This window comes from Onychostoma macrolepis, chromosome 14 (genome assembly GCF_012432095.1).
Source record: "Onychostoma macrolepis isolate SWU-2019 chromosome 14, ASM1243209v1, whole genome shotgun sequence".
Taxonomy (NCBI): Eukaryota; Metazoa; Chordata; class Actinopteri; order Cypriniformes; family Cyprinidae; genus Onychostoma; species Onychostoma macrolepis.
The window spans coordinates 7779116-7802649 of record NC_081168.1 but is presented as its reverse complement, the minus strand read 5'-3'; the positions used below and the strand labels follow the sequence as shown (position 1 = coordinate 7802649).

Genomic DNA, 23534 nt, shown 5'->3' with positions numbered 1-23534 from the left:
GATTATATTCATGGCTGAACGCAAGCTTAAAGTCCATTGCAATAAAGGGCCAGGGTTAAAATACACTAAATAATTGGCGAACAAGGTCAAAAAATAAACACATGCAGTCATTCACAATGAGATCAGTAACATACTTTTAGAAAACAGATCATGCCAACTTTAAAAATGTATTGTATACTGCAAGGCCATTTAAAATGAAGGTAGAATCGTAAAAAAGTAAATAATTAGTACTTAATGGGATAGTTCAACCAAAAGTGAAAATTGTCATTAATTACTCACCCTCATGTCGTTCCAAACCCGTAAGACCTTTGTTCATCTTTGTAATACAAAATTAAGATAATTTTGATAAATTCTGAGAGCTTTCTGACCCTCCATAGACAGTAACTGATCTGAAACGTTCAAGGCCCAGAAAAGTACTGAGGACATTGTTAAAATAGTAAAATAGGTAAAATAGTAAAAAAATAGGAAAAGTCTGCCTAGTCTAAACTTGTTGTCCTGTCATGAATTTGAATTGAATTTTTTTGGCCAAACAGTAATCTGGCAGTAGTTTTGTTTCGTCTAATCACTCTGTGTGTTGCTTCCTTTATTTCGGCCTTACCGGACACAAGGGCCATAGTTTGCAGAATGAGTCCGTGTGTCCCCGCTTGGCTGGACTGTACCGTATTGTAACAGGGTTTCCTGCCCTGCACGAGTGTCAGTTGGGCCACTTGGCGTGGGATATCCTGCTTGTTAACTCAGTTCCTCATTAATATGACACTTGCCCCATGGGGCTGCAGAGAGATGTGTCGCTCATAACTCCAGATTAAATAGCAAAAGAGATTAGCAGTGCTCATTCCAAACGAGGTCTGATTCGTGACACCTGCGGATGGATCAACCAGATGGAGCAAGTAAACAACCTACTATAGAAAATGCCCAGCTTTGGATCAGCATTGTATCCTGTGACTGTGGCCTCGGAGGATCAGGGAATAGTTGGTGCTCTCTGTGTAGCAGGAGGAGGATATATCAGGAATGGAAAGGGGGGCTGGATTAGAAAAACATCACTCTAATTGTAGGTCAACAGACCTGTGAAGTGAGTTTTTTGCTAATGTTTTCATAATGTTAGACCTGAGGAATGTGTCCTTGAGCACAGTCTCTGAGCTTTTTGAATCGCCTCCTTCACATTACCCCTACAGTCAGGCCTGTTAGGGCCGCTAACAGCTTCAACAGAACACGCATGAGTGCATTGGTCTGTTCGGGGGAAAATAGGATTTTCTTTGCTCTTTTGAATCAGAGATTGATCTCCTATGTAGACAAATTCTAAGGTTCATCAACCTCATTTTTTGAAAATAAGTGGAAAAAGTGGGTCATTCTGAATGAATAATTATTAATTCTGGTTTCAGAGAACTGAGAACATGCAAATTGAAGTATTAACATAATTAACAGGTGTTATAATAATAATAATATTAATAACAATAATGATATTGTTTATTATTATTGGCAACAGAGAACTGTGAACATGCAAGTTATTGAATAATTGACCCTAAAATATCAGGGGGTATTTCAAGTAAATATTTTTCGTTTAAATGGTTTGGCTGTCAAAAATTTTCAAATTTATCCATATTAGCTAATCATAACAAATGTCACTTACATATTGAAATTTACCACTTACCGGTTTCTCAAACGGTTATGTCTCACATGCATGGCATTGGCTGACCCTGGTCTTAAAACTGCAACAAACCTGATTTGATCATGCCTTAGTGTTTGGGGGAATCTTTTCCAGGGAATCGGCCTATAAATTGCTTGCTTTTAGTTGAGTATTTTATTTTAACATACAACAATAATCATACACTTCAGCTTTAATTGCAGGTACAATAGCAAAAACTGCCTGTGTTGCAGTGAAAGCAAAAATAGTCATTAAAAAAAGTACATCATTGTTTATGGTGCCCTGAAAAAAAAGAAAACTTGACAAATGTTATTAAAATGCAAAAGTGTCGAATGTTTAAAAAGGGGAAAAAGGTAGTCATTTAGACTGACATTGAGCGAATAAAAGCTTGTCTCATTAAATCTAGTGAATGTTACAGGACAATATGGCCTACATGTAAGCGTTAAGTGCCTCCTTACCGAGTCCTGATTTTCTCAGTGCTTCACTCCAAGTGCTATAAAACGACCCCCTTGACATCATCCACCATTTTGTTTAGTGATCGTACGCACCGGCCAGCTCTGCTGTCATTTCCATTTAGCCGTCCTACATTTATTGCAAGTCTCTGAAAGGCATCATTGTGCTGGCAATAGTGTTGTAAACTTGTCATGGCAGTGTTTGAGAGATGCTGGATTGGATTTGGAGAGAAAGAGAAAGTAATTCCCCTCTTTATTACCGCCATATGAGCAGTTGCTCTGTAATAATGGGTTCCTGTTACAGTTTTCCCATTTGAATACTCTCCCATTGCGGTGGGAACCGCACAATGAAAACCTGAGGAGTTGTATCTTTACCTTATGTACAACTCTATTAATAGAGAGCGCCAGCTGTTTCCTCATGAACAAGACGCCAGTTGTGGCCTCACATACAAGTATTTAGATTAAGGCTCGATTTTAATAAATAATCAGTGCTAATGGTGACCGAGACCAGCTGATATAACAAAAAAACAACAAAAAAAAAGGTCTAGTTTGGTCCCTATGTATTTTTTCCCTTTTTGTTTTTTTCATCCAAGTAAACTCAAAATAATTTTAAGTGAAATACTGGAAGCTTAGTTTACAATTTATACGAATAAATTTGCTAATTTTTTTTTTTTATTTAACTATTTATCCATGCATCAATTTTAACTTTTTTTTCCACTTGTTTTAATATAAAAAGTGCCTCTCAGGCACTTCTGTAAAAAAAAAAAATTAGTTTAATGCAAACAAATAGTTGAGTCAGAGTATTGAAATGGGCTGTTTCAATTTCCCAGCTCATTCTGGCTTTTGGAATTTAAATCAAAAGACAATATCAAACCATTTTGTTGTAGATTGTGACACAAGGAAAGATTGTCTATTCTTAAATAGCATTTCATTCATTGCATCAGACTTGTGCAATAAAATGCACTTTTGGAAACTTAATGGTAAAATAAAAGTGCATGAGGCATCATGATACTCATAATATTGCTTTAATTTTATGTTGCCAGCAAATATATTGTGGAAACCCAATATCACCCAACGCTGGTGATTACCAAGAGTGCCTCTAGAAATATAAAACTCTTTTTCTGTCTCGTTGTTTTTGTAAAGCCCTGTAACTCTTAGTGAATGTTATGTATGCTTCATAAATGCTTTAGAGCTGTTGCACGATTTCCTACTTGTTGATATCAAGGCGTTTGTCCATTCAGGCCATTAGACAGAATTCAGCGAAGGAGACATTGTGAAAGATCTCCTTCCTCCACCCTGTATTCATGAGTCTGTAAATGAAGGATGGACAGTCCAAAGATAGCCTCAGGCCACACAAAGAGAGGAGTGCTGAGATCTGTCTTCATGCAGATGGTGTGAAAGCAGGAGAGTGCATCAGCAGGGACATGTCTGAACATGCAGGGCACATTTTGGAGGAGACAACCATATAATAGAAAGGCTATGATTTAGAAATCAAATATCTAGCTCTTATCTGTCTGCAATGCCTACGCTCATTTTCGCTCTGCCTTTTATCCCATTAAACCGCTCTCATTTCAAAGCTAATAGCAATGCTTGAGCGTCGTCTGCCAAAAGGAGGGAGTGTACTCATTAAACGCTCATTCCACAAAGGTTTCAAGCAATACTCATTTGGATCATTTCCCCTCAGGGGTTGATGTTTTATCACCATCTGCAAGTTGTTGTTGTTATCTCTTATGAAATCTAGCCAAAACAACACATCTGATTTAGTTGGGTCAGGCCGTCTCGAACCCCAGGCCACATCTGAGAAAAAAACTTCTTGTCAAATAGTAGTTCCCCTCCTTCTGTGGTTACTGCAGCTTGTGCTTGTGTAAAGATGGCTCTGGTGTTGGGATGTCGGCCATGTTATTTTGTAGTTAACTCTCACAGGAGTGTGTGAATCATGTTGTCACTTCCATTTTGAATGTCTCCCATCACTGTGAGGAATTGTCTTTTTTGCACCTCAAAACTGAAGTTCAAACAAGCTAAATGGATTTTCTTCAGTTTTCTACAGTTTAACTAGCTTAAACTTCTTAACATTCAAGTTTTGACATTTTCAAGATTAAAGTCAGAAAATCTTCCACTGATTGACATTTTTCATCTTAATTCAAATTATAATGGACAGTGATGTTATTGAAACTACTAAAATTGAAACTTTTGAGAAAAAATTGAAACTTATTTGGGAATTGACATTTAAAAATGAGAAATGTTGCCTTGGCAACTAACTGAAAATAAGATTAAGTACTGCAATTAATAAAAAAAAAAAATACTAATAAAAAAAATAAAAAAAGTAATATATTATTAATAGTAATATAACACCGAGGTAGGCATGTTTTCTTTGTTAAAAACAAAGCTGTGAGGGACAGACATCCATTCAGTTTAAATGGATTCTATGTCACAATTTTCACAACGCATTTTCCTTTTTTTTTTCACCAATATTTTCCATTGTTGCATCAGCTACATATTACAGCCCTTTGAAGTGTACTTCTATGCCTCAGCCTTGTTTTTATTCATGTAAATTAAATATGCCGTTTACCTAAGGTTGTTTGTCCAATACAATTCACTATGCAAATAAATGCATGAAAGACCAATCACAGTTAATTATGTAAATATTAAAAGACTGTTATATTTTGAGTGACAAACATCAACAATGTCATTACAAAGTATTGTGTATTTGGTTTCTCTTCTTTTTTTTCTATCATTTTGACTTGAATGCGTTTCAATCTATTCTACTGAGGAAAAGGGTAGCTGCGAAATGGCTATAAAAATAGGATTTTATGTTTCATATTAGAAGCCGAATGATGATTCTCCACGGCTCATATCCACCTGATGTGATGGTTGTGCGCAGAAGCGATTGTGTTGATGACACTCGTGCAGGCATGTGGAAGTTGCCGCATGTGTCTTATTAGGCAGACAACAGGGAAGCATTACTCTGTTTCTTTTGGCAACAGCATGTTGATGTGGTGGCCAGAGCGATTTATAGTGACGGCCGGCCCGAAATAATCCCCCAGAGAATTTATGACTTCTGACTCAGAGGGTCCTGCCTGTGATTGAGAGTGTGTGTGTGTGTGTGTGTGTGTAGTATGTGTGGGTGGTGGGTCTGCTGGTCAGTCCCTAGCAGGGTCACAGTGCATGGCCTGTCTCAGAGGAGTGGCTGTTAACCTTTGACTCCTGTGGTTAAGCCTGCTGGCTAGCGGCATGGGGTTATGGGGGCTGAAGTCTGTCTGGGGCTGGGGGCACGTCGTGGCCAGGGAAGAAGGAGAGAGGGGAATGGGGGGGCGTCAGGACTAATCTGGGTTTTGTCCACAGGGCAATTTCCATCCCCTCATCCGTCAGCAAAACAGAATGTTCTTGGGACTGTAGAACAGCAACAGGAAGTGACTTATTCGAGACAGCAATAACAAATCTCTTTTTCAGATTTATAGTCAGGTGGTTTACTCCTAAGGATCACATGGAAATGGATCTTATTGCTGTCAAAACGTTTGGCCTTGCGTTAAAGCAATGTGAAATCACAGAAGCCTCCCTTTTGCATGTGTCTGCCAAGATTAGCTTGTGCATGCAGGCGTATTGACTTGGATTCTTAAAACATTGATTATAAACCCATCGAGTAAAACGTGAAATACAGTGACTGTTTGTTTTAGCAGGCTGATGTGTCAACTTTTGGCTCAGCCAATGACGTTTAGTGCAGCTAGTGACCCAGCAATCATACACTTTTACATTTGAAGGCTGTCTTTTTATGCATAGCTGAAAAATCATTACTAAAATCACGTTTTCCCCTGCGTTGATTGTTTTGATTAGTTAATGGTCTGTATTGAAATGGTCAAAGGTTCAGAATTGTTTTCCCCGTTCAGTAATTTGCGCGACCTTTAAATTTGGTTCCATTTTCTGTGTTTTTACTAGAATATTTGCTTTGCTTTTTCAGGTTAGGTTCTCTCTCTCCAAATGCCCATATACAAAGAGCTGTCTGTTGGGCTGAGATATGATGTACAGGTCTTGTATGTACCTGATGCCAAGTGTGTGAAAGTGAGTGAGTGATTTGGACAGGGTCCCAGTGGAGTTGAGGGGTACAGCTGCTCTGGGGCCGTGGAAGGGTGAAGGTGCTGCTCTTTCTCAAATTTATAGACCAGATCCTTCAGACGCCTAATGTATGAAGCCATAACTTCTCTTTATATTTTTTTGCAAATCTTTTGCAAAGGATTGATTAAGGCTTTTGACACCCCAGTCAATACCACTGATATTTATTAAAAAAAAAGAGCAGATCATATCCATGCACATTAACACACACTGCCTCTCCTTCCTGCTCCGCCTGTGTAAAACAAGCCCTGGCAATGGTCAGTGACAATTCCTCTTGGATATTTTGTGAGATGGTGATTATTTGTAAGCTCTCAACAGCTCCTCACTTTTCACCCATGACGATGTGTTCAACAGATGCTCCGATATGAGTCGTGTCACAGATATCGTAGTGCACATGGCAGAATGCACTGCTCCCATTACAGACACTGAGCAGTGTGCATGAGTAAACCCAAGTTTGTCAACCATTAGAACCACTTTTAGAAATGTATTTTTTGGTCAAAAATCGAATTAAAGGTTTTGCTTGATCATTTTGTGAAGAGAAAATATTTCAAATCTTTAAAACATCACTATACTGTTTAGATCGGTGCTTTCATCCATTAGATCAGTCTATTGAATGGTCCTAATCTGTTTTACAATAAGTCACTTACTACCATTGGATGAGCATTATGTCACCTAATTAATATTCATGAGATATGCTGATGAAGGTTGCAATCTTTTCAGATTGTTTTTGTACCCCGATCCTTCACAGAAACACGGTGTCCTTCAAAATCCTCTAAATTTCAATGAATAGATATGAAATGCATGGAGCTAAATGTATATTCACATTGAGAAATGGCCTGAGAGTGAGGATCTCTCATCGGTGTGCAGTGCGCTATCCTGAGTGGCCAGTCTCGCTGAACAGCAGCATGGGTAGCCAAACCGCCGGTCGGAGTCCAGTCCACTGAAAGGACCCTTGTGTTCTCTTGAATTCCAACAACCACATTAAAAAAAGAAAGAAAAACAAAACATTATTGCAGCTGCGACTTCGCAGTCCGCCCTGCTCACACTCCCCATGTTAATGTGACGCCTTGTTTAATCCAGCCGCTCGCTGTCCATCTGTGCCGTTCACTCGACGACCGCAGCGCAGACTTGTTTTCTGATGGGGCGAATCACGAAGAAAGCCCAGGTTCCCTTAGAACTACTGAAACATGCATCCACAGGGTCTTGAATATTCATTTTTTGCTTTTTATCTTGGATGCCTGTGGCTTGTCAGCTCACTTTATACTGTAAGCACATTGTGTTCAGCTCTTTTCTTTGTTTGATTTGTCTTGGAAATGAGTTTGACGTTAGGTTTTCAGCTTTCGGGTCGCCAAACGTCTAGACAATTCATCTGTTGAAGAATGAGTGAATAAAATGACTTGCTCTTTAACATTTAAAATGCAAGGGCTTTATTGGCATTGTAAAACAGCTTTATGCTGTCAGAGCGTTATATTACATTATAAAGTGGGGTCCAAAAAGTCTGAGACCATTACTGAAAATGCCTTTTCATTTACAAATTACATAGCATAGCAGTGAAAAGCTGGTTTACATCTAATAAAATACAATTTTGTTAAACAATATATCTTTGGATTTTTTTTACTCCATTTGCACTTCTTACAATTCTCTGTCTTTTTCAGGAAATCATCTGAAGGTGTGTCCTCAAGGTTTCTCCTGCTGTACTTTGGAGATGGAGGAGAAACTGAGTCAGCAGAGCCGCACAGACCTGAAAGCCCCCGTTCATCAGCTCAGCTCCAACATGCAAAACACCTTCACCCAGAGACATCGTCACTTTGACCGTCAGTACAGCTCTTGCACACGTTCAAGCATGCAAATCTACCAAATCCGAACTCTTTGCTTGTCATTTGCATCATAATGTGTTGCGATATTGTCGGTTAATCAGTTGTTGATCCGCTCATGCTGCCCTTCCATACACTGTTACAGTTAGTTTGACAGACACCCCCGGCTGCCAGACACACAGTCTATACATCCATTTCTCCACCTGTCCCTCAATATCCCACAGTCATCTGCCACACACACACTCACGCACACACACACTCTCAGGCTTGCAGACAGACCACACACACACACACACATATGCAGAGGCCTGGCTTCCTCTCTGCAGTGCATGTGGCAGTGAATATCAGGCTGGGAGAGCGGGATCAGGTTTCCCCAGTGCAGGGCAGAGGGGTGCATGGGAACATGCATCGACACTGCTGACTCATTCAGGAGGGGAAAACCCCACAGACGCTCTGCCGGCTAACACACACACACACACTCTCGCGTGGTTTATAATGCATGTTTTATGTGTTTGTTTCTCTTCATGCCATAAGGAGTGTGTCAAATGAGGAAAAGTGAGACTAACCTAAGGCCTGGTCACACGCATCCAGCTCGAGTTCATCAAGGGTACATTTTAAAGAAAACATCTCTCTGGGTAGCTAGAGTCGAGCCAGGACTGTAAAGGACTGTAGCCTCTGAAATGAAATGGTGAGATGGTGTTTGGATTGATTGGTCAATGACTGGACAGACAAGGAAGGATATATGAAGTGCTGATGGCACATCTCCCTCCACTCACACATGATTCGTCACCCATCCGCTCTGAGCCACAGCTATTTCTAAATGAGACCCATGTTAACTCACATGTGGCCATCCAGCTTTACCAAAGCTCTGTTTCTCTGGCAGAGCAGGCGAGTGGTTTTAAATGGACTCAACACAGACGGTTTTCTGGCAAGTTTTGCGAGAGCTGGGGTGTGTTGTGATGTTCTGGGTTGTTTGAAGCAAACTCCTTAATGATGTGTAACAACATCTGATGATAATGTGAGTATTTGTGTGGACTAGTGTTGTCACAATACTACATTTTCAATAGTCAAAAGCAATACCAGTGACATTTTCACAGTTGTCTATTAATCAAAAATGAATATGCTATTGAATATGCTTATTTTATATATTAAATGAATAAATAAAAGGCAGTGTTTTCTTTTTCTTGCTATTGATGTTGTTTAATTAATAATAATTGTTATTGTTCCATCAAAATGAATTAATATTGATATTAAACAACATTTTTAGCAAGAAAAGCCGTGGTTTACAGTGAATTTATAACAGCTAAGGGGTGTTGTTAGGCACGACGCGAAGCAGGGCTTCATGGGGCTTATTGCCTTTTTATAAAACGGATAGTTTGGTCCTTGATTCTGATTGGTTGAGACACATTCGAAACCGTTGTAAATTACACTACAAACCTACACCTTTGTTTACTTTTGTGTGTTGCTTCGCTTCGCGTCGTGCCTAACAACGCCTCTTAGCTGTTATAAATTCACTGTAAACCACGGGTTCTTGGGGCTTACTGCTTTAATAAAACAGTTATTCCATATACTTGGTAAGGTTTCACAAAATAAAACGCAGCAAATAAGTGTAATGAGATTAATAAAAACAGTATTCTTCCACCAAAAAATTTAGTTCCTCAGAAACAGTTGTGGTTGGAACAAAGTGGTTGCCAAGCAAGACACAAAGTAAACAAAGGTGTAGGTTTGTAGTGCAATTTACAACGGCTTCGAACGTGTCTCAACCAACCTGAATTAAGGACCGGAACTATCCTTTTTATAATGGTTTATTAGACATTTATTACATTTGTTTTAATGGAATCGTGGTACTGAAGTAACACGTTTTTACATCCGTGTTGCGGAGGAAGGGAACCAAATCAGAGGTGATGGCTTGCAGGGAACACTGATGGAAGTGAGAGGTGACCTGGTCGGCTCTCAAGATTGCCTGTTTGTGTGAATGTAAAAAGAAAGTGAGACTTCAGGGAGTGAATGGTAACAGGGATCGTGTGTATTGCAGCCAGATGTGAGCAGGAATGTGACGTGTCGGAATGCGGCGGTGGCCAGATCCCGCCCGCCTCCTCCTCTGCTCTTTCTCTCTGCTGCCTTTTGTCCCCGTTCTCCCCCTTTTCTCTCTGCCATAAGTCTGTTATGCCTTTCATTTCTCCTCCATCTCCAGGTTCTCAGGTCTTTTGAACTCTTACCGTGGGAATATGCTCTGAATCGCCAGTCTGCGTAAAATGTGCACTAGACCCTGGCATGTGACTTAATGAGCTAAACGGCCTTAAAATACCAGTAGCTTTTATGCTTGCAAACAAAGACACCCTCAATGCGTTCTTTCATTGAAACATAAGTATTTTCTTCACTTTGGAAATGTCTAAGGTGTAAATGAGATGCTTGAGTGTCTTTGAGAGTGTTTTTGCTGTAGAAGAAACACATTTTTCTCGTTTACGCACAAACAAGACGTTTCCTCTGCGCTTGTCAGGCCTACAGGATGCAGAGGTGAATGTATTTATAGTAGGTAATGAAGACTAAATGGTTACACAACTTGTTCTGCAGGAAATGCAGTAGAACATGTTCGCTATCAGCACAGCGGCTAGATGTCATTAAGATGAAATAAATTTAAGCGCACACACTCTTAAGTGAGTTTGGGTGCGTGTTCACTGGAAGCAGCCTCTGCTTTCAAAGCCTCGAGGTTGGAGTCACGGGCAATTAAGTCCCCTACCAGAAATAGTTTTCCTCTAGAGCGCTGTGTGTTTGTTCCTCCCCGTGCGTCCGGTCTGGGTCTAGGTGACCCCGTCTGGAGGAGTTGCGATTGCACTGTAAGAATTAGGATTAACCCCCTACCAAATTCTCATCCTCGACGCCTCTGCAGGGGGGTTTGAAATCCCACAAGGAAAGAAAGAAGCTGAGCAACTAATTGGCACAAATGGGGAACAATTACTGCCTGGGATAAAGAAGAGTTATCAAAGGGGGATGAGTAGAGGAATAAGCTGGTGTTGAGGGCGGGACAGTGAATAAGGAATTTTCCCCCCTCTGGATGTCTGAGGAACATGTTTGAGCGCTCAGAGATTTGGGACCCGTGTTGAGGCATTTGTTGAGTCCAAACAGCCCTTTCCATTCCTCCTCATAGATATTGTAATATGGTTCTGCAGTTCACCCTCCCGGATAACCTTTCACACACATTTCTAAACCGATGCGGGAAGGTCGTTTTAATGGAAAAATCAGAAGGGAGGTCCGCAGTCCGCTTGTTGGCAGACTCCCGTGTATCATAAAGTGTCTTTTAATGACGAAGTAGGATGCCTGAGTAACGCCCCTCCAACTGTAACGCTTACAACGCTGGGTCCCAAAATCTCAGCAGTTATGTTGGGAAGGATGTGGAGAGGAAAGGGTGTGGGGGGATGGTGGATGTTGAGTGGCTGACTTTGCTTTATGCACAACTTGGTGTCCACGATAAAGAAAAAGGAAAGTCTTTTAAACTCATTTAAAACAAATGTGTTGTGTTGTGCTGGATTATTTATTTTTCTTAAAAAATGGTTTAAAAGTTAAAAAATATCATGTTGTAACAAGACAAAACGTGAACATTTTCAACACACCTTGAAAACGTGTGAATGTAAGGCTTAATTTTTTTAAACACTTTTTTCAATTTTTTTTCCAATAAAAATTCAGTAATTTTAAGTTTTAGCAGACATGTCTTTTTCCCTTGACAATTTACAAACTAAACTAACCTTGCCTTCTCTTCTCATCGAAAGGTCAGTTTATCTGATATTTTATGAGACTTATTGACCTTGACACACAGTCATACGGATCTGCAGATAGTCTCAAAGATAATTTATTTATTTAGTTTTTTTTAATACTAATACTTTAAAAATGTGCTTCACTGCTTTTTTTCTTGTAATCGCTACATGCATGATTCGCATTTTTAAAGTATTTTTAAGTAATTTATTACATTTAAAAAAAATAAATAAAAATGGTCACACTTTAAGTCCAGTTCTCACCATTAACTACGACTTTTGCCTCAAACTCCTAATTTGCTGCTTATTAGTAGTTAGTAAGGTAGTTAAGTTTAGGTATTGGGTAGGATTAGGGATATACAACACGGTAATGTAGAAAATGTGATTTATAATCACTAATAAACTGCCAATATGTTTATAACAGGCATGCTAATAAGCAACTAGTTAATAGAGAGAATTGGTCCCTATACTAAAGTGTCATGCCATCGATAAGCAGTTTCACAAACGTTTTTTGTATCTAGCTGGGGTATAATTATTGTCTCCAGTCGTGCCTTGATGCGTATGCACAAAAATCTTCCAAGAACTACAGAAATTAATTTCACTTGACTGTGATTTAGCATGCACTTCCTTGAAGTGGTTTTCTGACAAGTGGCTCATGTAAATTCGTGTTTTCTTTGGTAATGGCACACTGACTTGCAAACCTGGAAAATCTTCTCCTCCTCATCCTCACCTCGTTCTTTCCTCCCCCTGACTTTAAACTTGTGACAGCTCTGGCATTCCTGGGGATCTGGAGGAAGGCGGGTGCGGTGGCCCTTAAGGTTTAATCTGTCAATGGAGCGTGGAGCTGGGTGCCTTCTATCTCTCTCCCTGTGTGGGGCCAGGGGCTGAGGGCCACTCGTGGGAGGGGAGCTAAATGCGAGGGCTGCGATGTTTCCGGTATCCGTGGTTACACAGCAGGATGGGGGCTTTTAGAAAAGCCCTCAAATACACTCGCATTCCCCTGTCCGTCTCTCTCACACACACCTCTTGTCATTCAGCTGGCTGTGTGTTCGCTTGAGGTGGAATTGACAGCAGCACAGCGTGCTTTGTTTGTTTATAAACCCGAGGTGTCTTGTTTGTGTCGACGAAGCCTATGGGTGGTGAAAGACGGTTTACGAGAACACAGATGCATGGCCACTTAACACTTCAAAGTCTCACTCATTATGTGCAGGGCATCTGTGCTGCGGCCCGGCGGGCTTTTAGCGAGAGGAGAAAGGTGATACAAAGGCGGAAAACAAATGGCGCGCTTTGCGGGGCGAGTGCGTGTGAGCGCGGGAAGAGAGGTGAAGCATTTCTTTGGAATTCTCATTTTGTTCAGATTAAGAAAATAGGGTTTGCCGGCCCAGGAGAGAGAGAGAGAGGGTTTCATGGGAGAGAGGGGCTGGATTATTTGGGGAGGCTGGGAGGGGAAGGGGGTCTGACATTCCTCAGGATGAAGTAGGGCATTGTTCCCCGTCTCCAATGAAGAGAGCCTTCTGAAGCCACTGATGAACTGAAAGCAGGAGAGAGTCAGCGAGTGCGAGGGGTTTTGGGGGGGGGTACAGGTCCGTTTTCGGGGAGGGGGGTCAGCATTATTCAGTAATCCTATTGAAAAGCCTTCTGAAGGACGGAGCGGTGCGGAGAGAAAGAAAAGCGAATGGAATGTGACAACAGGAAAATGCCATTGATAGCGGTCAGCCTCAGCCGGCTTGATGGGCGAGACGTTAGCTGCCCTTCATCCTTTCTGCGCTCTCAGCTCTTTCTCCTTAGACACAAAAGTTATTTTCCTGGAACGTAGCGAGTGAAAACCTTGCGTTGGGTCAAATGGAATATGCATTAATCTGTTTAGATAATAACCGTGTGCTTTTCTGGCCTCCCTTGTGGTTCTGGTAGGTTTTCCAGTCAGTGAGAGCAAGTTAGGCTGAGGGCTCTGCGGAGCACTAAATCGCTGTCTCTCGAGCGTCATTGTAATGACAAAGTCACGGACATGCTGCCAGCTGACGTTCCAAAGTTAATAGCAATTCTTTTTATACGTGTTGAAGTTGACAGTCTGTGTGCTTTTTCTGAAGTGAAGTCTTTCTGAGTGCATACTCTGTTCCATGTTACGCATATGCTCTGATTCATATCTGTTATGTTTGTGTTCATGGCCAGTAAGTGCACATTCTTTTTAAGATGAGATGTAGAGATCTCATTTCTTATCTTGTCTTATTTCTCATGTAAGAATACTTTAAAAATGAGGGCTTGCCAAAAATACCCATTTGCAAAAGCTTCTTAATATACAACTAATGAATGTTAAAACAAATTACCATCATTTAGCTACTCCCTGCCATGTTGTTCCAAATGAAAAGAAAGATCTTTTCTGACAGTTCGTTGTGCTCACATCTGTCACATTTCAAAAATGGTCCCACTTTATATTAGGTGGTCTTAACTATGTACTTATATCAAAAAAATAAGTACAATGTACTTATTGTGGTCATTGTATTGCAAAACACTTTTGCTGCTATTGAGGTGGAATATGGGTAAGGATAGGGACAGGTTTGGTGGTATGGGTAGGTGTAAGGGATGGGTCAACAATGTAATTATAAATTTAATTGCAGAAATTAATTACAGATGTCATTACATATAGGTATTTTTAAAAAAATGTAAGAATATAAGTACAATGTAAAACCATGTATGTACACAATAAGTGCATTGTATCAAATGATTCATTTAAATGTAAGTACATAGTAGTTAAGGCCATCTTATATAAAGTTGGACCTAAAACTTTTAATTTGACATGATTACAAAGTGCATTTTTGTTAAGTGTGTTAAGAAACAATCATGAAAGTGCACTCTTTAAGTACACTTAACACGTCCTTTTTTTCATTGATAATTACTCAGAAGTACATTTAATATATATATATATATATATATATATATAATATGCATTTAAGATTTGAAGTAAACTACAAATGCACACTCAACGCATCTTATCAGAACATTCACTCCAGTAGGTGAAAGGAACGCACTTGAAAACCTTCATCACCTTTGACATTTACAACTAACTAACTCTCTCGTTATTGTTTTTTCTTTTCAGAGTTCTTCAGAGAGCTGTTGAGCAATGCAGAGAAATCTCTCAATGACATGTTCGTGCGGACCTATGGTTTGATGTATGTGAAGAACGCTGAGCTCTTCGAGCATTTCTTCCGTGAGCTACGCCGCTACTACAGCCACGGGAGCAGCGCCGTCAACCTGGACGACATGCTAACAGATTTCTGGACAGAGCTTTTGGAGCGCATGTTCCGACTGGTCAACGTGCAGTATGAGTTCAGCGACTCGTACATGGAGTGCGTCAGCAGGCACATGGAGCAGCTCAAACCCTTCGGCGACGTTCCACGCAAGCTCCGCCTGCAGTTGACCCGGTCCTTCATCGCAGTTCGCACGTTCACCCACGGCCTGGCGCTAACGCCTGAGGTGGTGGGCAAAGTCTCCACGGTGAGAAGCTGTCTTTGTTTTTTGTTTTTGTTACGTTGACCAGGAAGAGGTAAAAATGTAAATTTTCCAAAAGAAATCATTGAATGTGATTCAATACTGAGACAAAATAATGGCAAGAAATGTGATTTGTCCTCAAGGGCTGCATGCAAAAAAAAAAAAAAAAATTACAATTAGCTACCAATGTAGTCTGATACATAAACGAGTGACTTATGATTATTTCTTGTAGTGAATTAAAAACCTGAAATAAAAAGCATGACTAATGTAGTTTGATTCATGAAGATGCAAGTCGGTTCTTTTAGGGAATTAAAAACATACATCGCAATCAGTGTAGCCTTATTTGTGAAATGAACGACTCTTATGAACAATGTTATTTTAGTTTTTTTTTTTTTTTTTCATATTTTGATTTGGCATTTAGTTTATAAATTTTTATTTTCATTTAAATTTGACTTAAATTTTTAGCAATTCTATGAGCTTTTTTATTTATACATTATTATATATGTGTATGTGTGTGTATATAAAGAAACTTTTATTGTAGTTAAATTATTTCCAGCAGCTAACTGAAAACTTGCGTTTTTCATCTTTTCTAATATATTTTTTTCACTTATTTCAATAAACAGAAATGTTTTACTTTTTGTATTAGTTGAAGATAACTATGCTTATGAACGGATTATTTTATATAATAGTTCAAAAAGGTCAGTTTAATTAAGTTTGAATCAGTCTGAAACACTGGCCTGATTAAAACATTAGCAAACAGAATGTCTTTATGTAAGCAAAATCATAACTGACGTATACCCCAGCGAATCAGAATAAAATGAAATGCAACAGAACCAAATCAAGAGTTTGTTAATCAGAAACGAATTGGAAATCTTCATCGATACTCAGCCCTAGAGTTGACTGTGGATAGCATGGCGACTTGGCGACTTATGTTTATTAAGCAAGCCAGAGATCAGGGACAGCAGAGATCGAAAGTATAGGTTTTCTATAGGGTTTATCAGTATGTGAAGGTGGACACCTGGATGGACCAATCGGGGCTTATCTTCCAGCATTAAAAGATCAGAGGCCAAGGCTTCTCAGTGTGTGTAGTGAGTTAGAAGCAATTGAACCTGCAATGACAAATTGAGCAAACACAACTTCAGCAGTGACCTTATAAAAGGTGGCGGGGTCGCTGATGCTCTTTTTGTTGCTGAGTTTTATCAGCAACATCAGGCATATGAATTAGGTTACGGACTCATTAACCTTTTCCTCCTGTGTCTGTTTTGCTGACTCTGCTCAATCTTCTTGTTCGTCCTCTAATTCAGGTAAGCGCCTCTCCAAGTTGTGTGCGTGCAGCTATGAAGATGTTATACTGCCCGTACTGTACCGGCCAGGTGGCGCTGAAGCCCTGCAAGAACTACTGTCTCAATGTCATGCGAGGCTGCCTGGCCAATCAGGCCGATCTGGACACAGAGTGGAATAACTTCCTTGGTAAGAGAGTGTTAAATGGCTCAAGTAATTGATTTATTACTCAACCATTACTAAATGTAATGGAGCCAGTTTTCCACACTAAGCAGAGGAGTATCATAAGCACAGATTAAAAATGAAGGGGTCACATTGAAATGGTTTCCACTTGCTCTGAGGCCAAAACAATTTATGTGAAGCCTCAGCTTGAAACCAGAATTGGAATTGACTTGGATTAGGAGTGAACACTGGGGACCGGCTGTGTTTTTATCCTTGCATGCGTTTCATGAAGTGTTTTGGGCCTCTTGTGACTCTGAAGGCCGTGTGGTCTCAGGTCCCGTCACACATTCTCGTGCATTCTTGCAAAGTGTTCCTGGCTCGTGGGACTCTAGGACTGGCTTTGCTCACCCTGCCTGTCAGCTTTGAGGGGAACCTTAATTGGGGCGCCTTGTTCAGGCCTCTGACTGTTTAATAAGCTGTTCGCACAACAGGCTACAGTTCCTTACGAGCTTAGCCTGGACCGGTGACTGTATGCTGCCCTCTAGTGGTGGAAATGACCGCATTTTTTGGGGCATGGGTAATTGAAAGCATTAATGACATGAATTGCTTTAAGGGTGTTCCCTTTATTAATGCATTTATTTTGGATTTTATGAATTTTAGATGCCATGTTGGGTCTTGCTGAGAGACTAGAGGGACCATTTAACTTTGAGTCAGTCATGGATCCCATAGACGTGAAGATTTCAGATGCCATCATGAACATGCAGGAAAACAGCATACAGGTCTCACAGAAGGTATGTTTTTAATTTCTTTTCAAAATTTCACATGCATGTTTTATTTGATTTGATTTTGGTGCATATATTGACAGTTACTTGTCTGTTTCAGGTGTTTCAGGGATGCGGGCAGCCCAAACCCAACATGGCTTTCCGCACCCGGCGCTCTCCTAAAGACTCAGGCTTCCCCGGGCGTTTCCGACCCTACAGTCCTGATGCCAGACCCACCACCGCCGCTGGCACTAGTCTGGACCGACTTGTAAGGATAATGGGCTCCCTTGCTACCACTCATATCACTTCTGTTTTCTTTAAAATGATGTCAATTGATTCTGCCAGATCAGAATGTATTGTTTGTAACACACACTGTTTGTTTTCTAGTTGACTGATGTTAAAAAGAAACTGAAGCATGCCAAGAAATTCTGGTCCACCCTGCCTGACACTGTGTGTGTTGGAGAGCGAATTTCTGTTGGCGATGAATGCTGGAATGGTACAGCCAAAAGCAGGTGGGTCAATGAGATGATTCTCCTATTTTTGAACACCTATAAAGTTATTTGAAATTTTTTTTTTTTTTGGCCCACAGAATCAAATAACATTAACAGTATCACATCATATATTCATGTTACAAAATGTACAAAAACCCTAATAAGTAAAAATCACACTGTTTTAGAGCAGTATTTGAATAAGAATTAAAGGAAAATAAAAACAGTCTTGTATGTACATCATTTTATGTATTCCCAAAGGGGAGACCATATCAGTCAGAACTGGTCAGATTTTTGTATCATAAGTGAGCTTTTCAAGTGGCAACCATGTAGCAATCTGTTATATCCACATTTTGAAAGATGGAGCTTGTGATGCAGACCAAAGTAATAAAATGCATTTTTTAGCTAAATATACCAGTACAATAAATAAATGTATTGCATCTTTTTTAAACAAACTGTTCACATTAAGATTCAATAAATACAAAGCTGGGGTCATATCAAAATTTAGTTCAAGGAGATCTTTCATTACCCTATGTATTTTCTTAAAGTATGGCAAAATCTTGTCACAGTACCAAAAACAATGAATGAATGTACCTTTATCTTTTTTACACTTGAAACGCAGGCCTGTGGTCAAAATTGCTTTTAAATGCAGTTTGTACTTGCTTGTCATATGCAAGGTATGTTCAAGTCATTACATGTTTTTAATTACCAGATTAAAATGTGTAAAGTCAGAAACTTCAGAGCGCTAAATCGGTTATATCATTATGCCTCAATTTTAAGAATGAAATTTTCAAAGTAGTTTGACAATCTTTTATTATTTCTTAGAAAAGCAGTAAAAATAACCAGTGTAGCAACATTTTGGAAAACTTTTGTTCGCCAAATCAAAATCATGTGGTGCAACAAATCGGCAGGGGAAAAAATAAGTATTAAAAGGAAATGATGTCATCATGATAACGACATATAGCGCCGCTTCGGGCGTCCCGAGTTCGAGTCCAGGCTCGCATACCTTTCCCAATCCTGTCCCTCCTCTTTCTCTCTCACTTCGCTTCCTGTCTCATATATTGTCCTATCCTAATAAAAAAAAAAGGCAAAAATGCCAAAAATGAATCTTTAAAAAAAAAAAAGAAATGTCAGTAAGTCTCTTAAAATAATTTGATCTTTTTATGACAAAGGTCATGTGCAACTCACTTCAAATTTTATTTTAACTCAACTTTATTAAAAAGAAAAAAAATTTGCTTTGAAAATTAAGGTGTGAACACTTGTAGTGTAAGGAAAATAAGGTGTTACTTTTTTACTTGTTAAACCACGTGGCATTATTTTGAAATATTTCTTAAATGATATTTATAGTTTTTCAAAATCATGTGAAACCAACATAAATACAAAGAGTACATTTCTAAGAGCTCTCTAAGAGTTTTTAAAAGACACTGTTATTGGTCACTAACCCAGATACAGTAAAATCCATTTCATTCCTCACTCAAGCTGCAACATCAGCCGTCCTCTCAAATTTTCCTTCCTTTCTTCACATGCAGGTACGAATCTGTCGTCATAGGCAATGGCTTAGCCAATCAGGTGTCTAATCCAGATGTGGAAGTTGACATCACCAAACCAGACATGGTGATTCGGCGGCAGATAGCAGTGCTGAAGGAAATGACCAGTCGGCTTAAGGCTGCTTACACTGGCACTGACATCTCATTTGTCAATGGTACGAGGCATCACTTGTGGTTCAATTCAGTATGAAATGTCAAGATGACATCATACAAGCCTGTTTTTAACATTTGTCCCTATTTTTTTTTTTTTTTTTTTCCTTCAGAGGATGCTGGCAGTGGAGAGGAAAGCGGAAGCGGCTGTGACTCGCCCCCTTGCGACAGTGACGGGGACATCTACTTCTCCACCCCAGCGCCCGCTAAACCTCGCATTATCAAGATTCAACCTGACAAAAAGCCCTCTAGTGGTACACGGTTGGCACCTTTCAGCCTGACACTGGCTGTGACGGCACTCCTGCTCGCCCTGCTCACCCCACACACGAGATAAGACCGGCCCAGAAGAAGAGGAAGAGGATGTGTGTTTGTACGAATTTGAACAAGAGAGCAGAAAACTGCCATAGGACATTAAAGACACTGCTTTCAGGATCTCCGTCTGCCTGCCATCTGGGGAAGACACTCAAGTTATTAATCCTCAAATAACTTCCCTTCAGTGTATTTTTTGTGTTTATAAGAACAGACTTCATTTATGTACAGCTATACGTTTCCACGCCGCATTTCACGTCAGCTGGGTTTTATTCCTCCGTGTCTATAGTGTCCAGAATCGTTGACGACTCATCATGATTTTTTCGGTTATGGTTTAAATAAGTGTTAGTTTGAAAGTAAGTCAGATTGAGTGTGTGTTTGGGTGGATGGTGTGTACGATTGGCTGTATATATCATCCGAGTGCTTTTTATAAAAGGTAAACAATTAATTAACCCATATAACACGTATGATTTAAGCAAAGCCGTATGAAGTTCTCGGATTTTGTTTTATACATTTGGTGTGCATGGAGGCTTTGGTTGGCTGCAGATCATATATATATATATATGTTCCTGAATTTTAGAGCATGATTTAAAAACTTCATGATGCCTTAAATAATTCATAAATGGGCCCTTTAATAGGGTTGCAACAAAGAAAAATGTATGCAATGCTGCCTTTTGAGTGAAGTCAAAACTAGAGGATCCCAGACACAAAGCGTTTTTTTCTGTAGGTTTTCCTGTAACTTTCACAGCCCCTGTATCATCATCCCAAGTATTCTTGGCAGTATAATATATAACTTGAGAATATAGTCTTCAGTAATAACTTAATAGTGTGTGATGAAGAAGGAGTTTTGGTTAGGTAAGGTCTGTCTGAAAGTTGATGCATTGAATAGGCCTCGATGGCTCCCTCAAAGATGATCGTGTATTCTGCATGATGTGGACTGTGTGGCCTGAGTAAAGTTGTTTTTTACTGGACCATCTGGATACGAGCGTACGCTGAAGATGGCTTAAGACTGAGCTGTCTGGAGGAATTTAACACAGGGTTTTATGTGGAGGTGTTTATTTTGCTAGAAGTGTATTGTAAGGTATAAAACTGTATGATAGGTACTGCTACAGATTTCACTACACAGTGACAAACGGTGCCGATTTGAGAGGTTGGGTGGCCTCTTTTGGTTTTTCTTACTTTAATTTCTGTTTGTAACAAAATGTCTAGCCTTTTCCCCATTCCCGATTGATATCCATAGAAGTCGGTACACATTTTAAAACCATTCCTCATATAGAGCAATAGACAGCGTGTGGGGTGCGTTCCAACACTAGTTTCAAAAGTGGCTATGTATGCGATTTTCCCATTCAGATGTCTGACAAGTGCTTGTTGGTTTAAAAGAAAATCTCTCGATCGTCAAGGGCTTTTCACCCACCTCTCAGAAAAACTAGCTCCACTCACTCTTGTACAGTAAGTTATTTAACCACATGTCTCTTTAAAAGGCATTCGCAAGCATCGCTTTCCTAGGTATCTTGATTTCAGTATTCAAAATATTTATGTCTGTAGATGAATGCGTTCTAATGAATTCACAATTTAACTGATGGTTTTATATTGGCTTCAAATTTCATGTTACATAATATTTAGATTTTGTAAACCGAGCTACCGTAAGCATTTTTGTCGTTATAGATTTATGTAAGGGGATTGTGAAAATTGTACAAGCTGATGCAAGGACAGGGCTGGCCATCGGTCCTTGATCGTTCCTGATGTCACATGCACTTTTAATTGGCATTCAAATACCTCACGGCAAGAGAGTTTTAAATGATGCTTTTAATCGTATCTGCAACATGCATACTTTTTACGTTCATTTTTATTAATTCGTTTGGAGGTTCATTCAGTATCTATGGATGAATGGCCAGTCCTCAGACATTGTCAGGGTTTCATGAGCCTGATCTCTACAGCAATGCTACACACCTCAGATCAGTTATGTATTTTTCTAGTCTGATGTGCTGCCACGAATAGAAAGCAATGTGTGTGTTTTCTATACCTTTGACCCAAAGCTTCCCACTGTCACATGTTAAGATGGCTCTGATGTAATGACCAGGAAAGGAAGTGTCTTGTGCTTAGTATGTCAAGCTACTCCGAGTCAGTGTGAAGATGACATGGACTCTTGAATGAACCTCTGCAATGTCATCTTTAGGCTGAATGTTGACCTTCAGGTGGACAGATCGCAGGGCCTGCAGCCCTGTTCATCAGTGGAGTCATCTGCGATGAGGAGTGAGAGAGACTGAAGAAAGAAAAGAAAAAAATTGTAAATAATGAGCAGTCGTTTTAGTGGTCTCTGAGAGATGTTCATCAGATTTTACCCATTCAGAGTATGTGCTTAAAATGGGCGAAACAAGAGATAGATGCTAAAAATGTAAGAGAAAAGTTATATTAAACATTTCTTAGTCTTGTTGAAATAAAGACTGCAGATATTTAAATTTGATGTGTCGTGTGTCATTTCTGCTTTACCAGTATTAGTTTTACTGAAATGCTTTGAGAGACCAATTAGTAAAACACAAAGGATGAGTTGAAACAATCATGAACATTGATTAATCACAGCCATTACTTAAGCTGCAGTGTTAAATCTTCCTTTAGTCCTCATGTGTGTTAAGTCAACCAGACTATTAATGTATATTGGATAAGCATCTCAAAAATAACCAGCCCTTGTTGTTTTCTTCCAATAGTACAGAAAATAAATGTGATGGAGACCATGTATGAAGAATGCTACACCACAGACTTATTACACAAAATATAAAAATGGTCAATTCTAAGTGAAATATGAATCAATGTTAGCTTAGATTCTCGATGTTGAAATATTCTCACATTAAAGAAAACCATATCCAGTATGGGACATTAATAACCTGAAATTTATATCTGGTAGTTAATCAATGTTAGCTAAGATTTATGTATGTTATTTTGAATATATTTTTATTATAGCACTATATATATGTATGTATATGTATGTATATATATATATATATATATATATGTGTGTATATATATGTATGTGTATATATATATGTATGTGTATATATATACCTAGCGCTTTACAAATATAAGAGCCTATAGGACAATATCAACCAGTAAAAATAACATTGGTTTGCCTGTAAAGAGTATTCTGTAATTCAATTAAAGATGTGTGTGTGTGGTCCTGATATTCCCTACGTTATGGAGACCAAATGTAGTAATATACTAGTAAATATTAACCTTGTGGGACCTTTATTATTATTATTTGTATTTATTTATTTATGTCTTCGTGAAAGTATTGTGTGAGGGGTAGGTTTAGGGCAAAGTGAGGGCCTTTCACTGAGGGCCACTTCAACATTATGGCTGCCATCAAAGGGCCGGTTGTAACTGTAAGACTGTACAACTGTTACTACTCCTAAATAACTGTCTATTTATTTTATTATTACTTATTTAAGTTATAAAATATTGTATAAGCATTTGCATAGATGTAAAAAATAGATGTTATTGCTCTGTGTTATTTTAACACAAATACTTTTAATTTATCAGGTTAAGAAATCCACATTACTCCATAAATCAGTACATTACATTAACTTTGTTA

The 23534-nt window shown here is 39.3% G+C and overlaps 1 protein-coding gene across 1 annotated transcript in view; it reads left to right on the top strand.

Moving 5' to 3' along the window:
* Positions 1-22407, top strand: part of gpc4 (glypican 4) — a 35998-nt gene extending 13591 nt beyond the window's left edge. The window contains exons 2-9 of the mRNA XM_058797756.1: positions 7857-8015; positions 14859-15256; positions 16555-16720; positions 17354-17484; positions 17576-17722; positions 17842-17966; positions 19472-19644; positions 19753-22407. Coding sequence (XP_058653739.1) covers positions 7857-8015; positions 14859-15256; positions 16555-16720; positions 17354-17484; positions 17576-17722; positions 17842-17966; positions 19472-19644; positions 19753-19973 — 1520 coding nt within the window. The 3' untranslated portion in view covers positions 19974-22407. The remainder of the gene's footprint in view (positions 1-7856; positions 8016-14858; positions 15257-16554; positions 16721-17353; positions 17485-17575; positions 17723-17841; positions 17967-19471; positions 19645-19752) is intronic.
* Positions 22408-23534: the final 1127 nt, after the last annotated feature.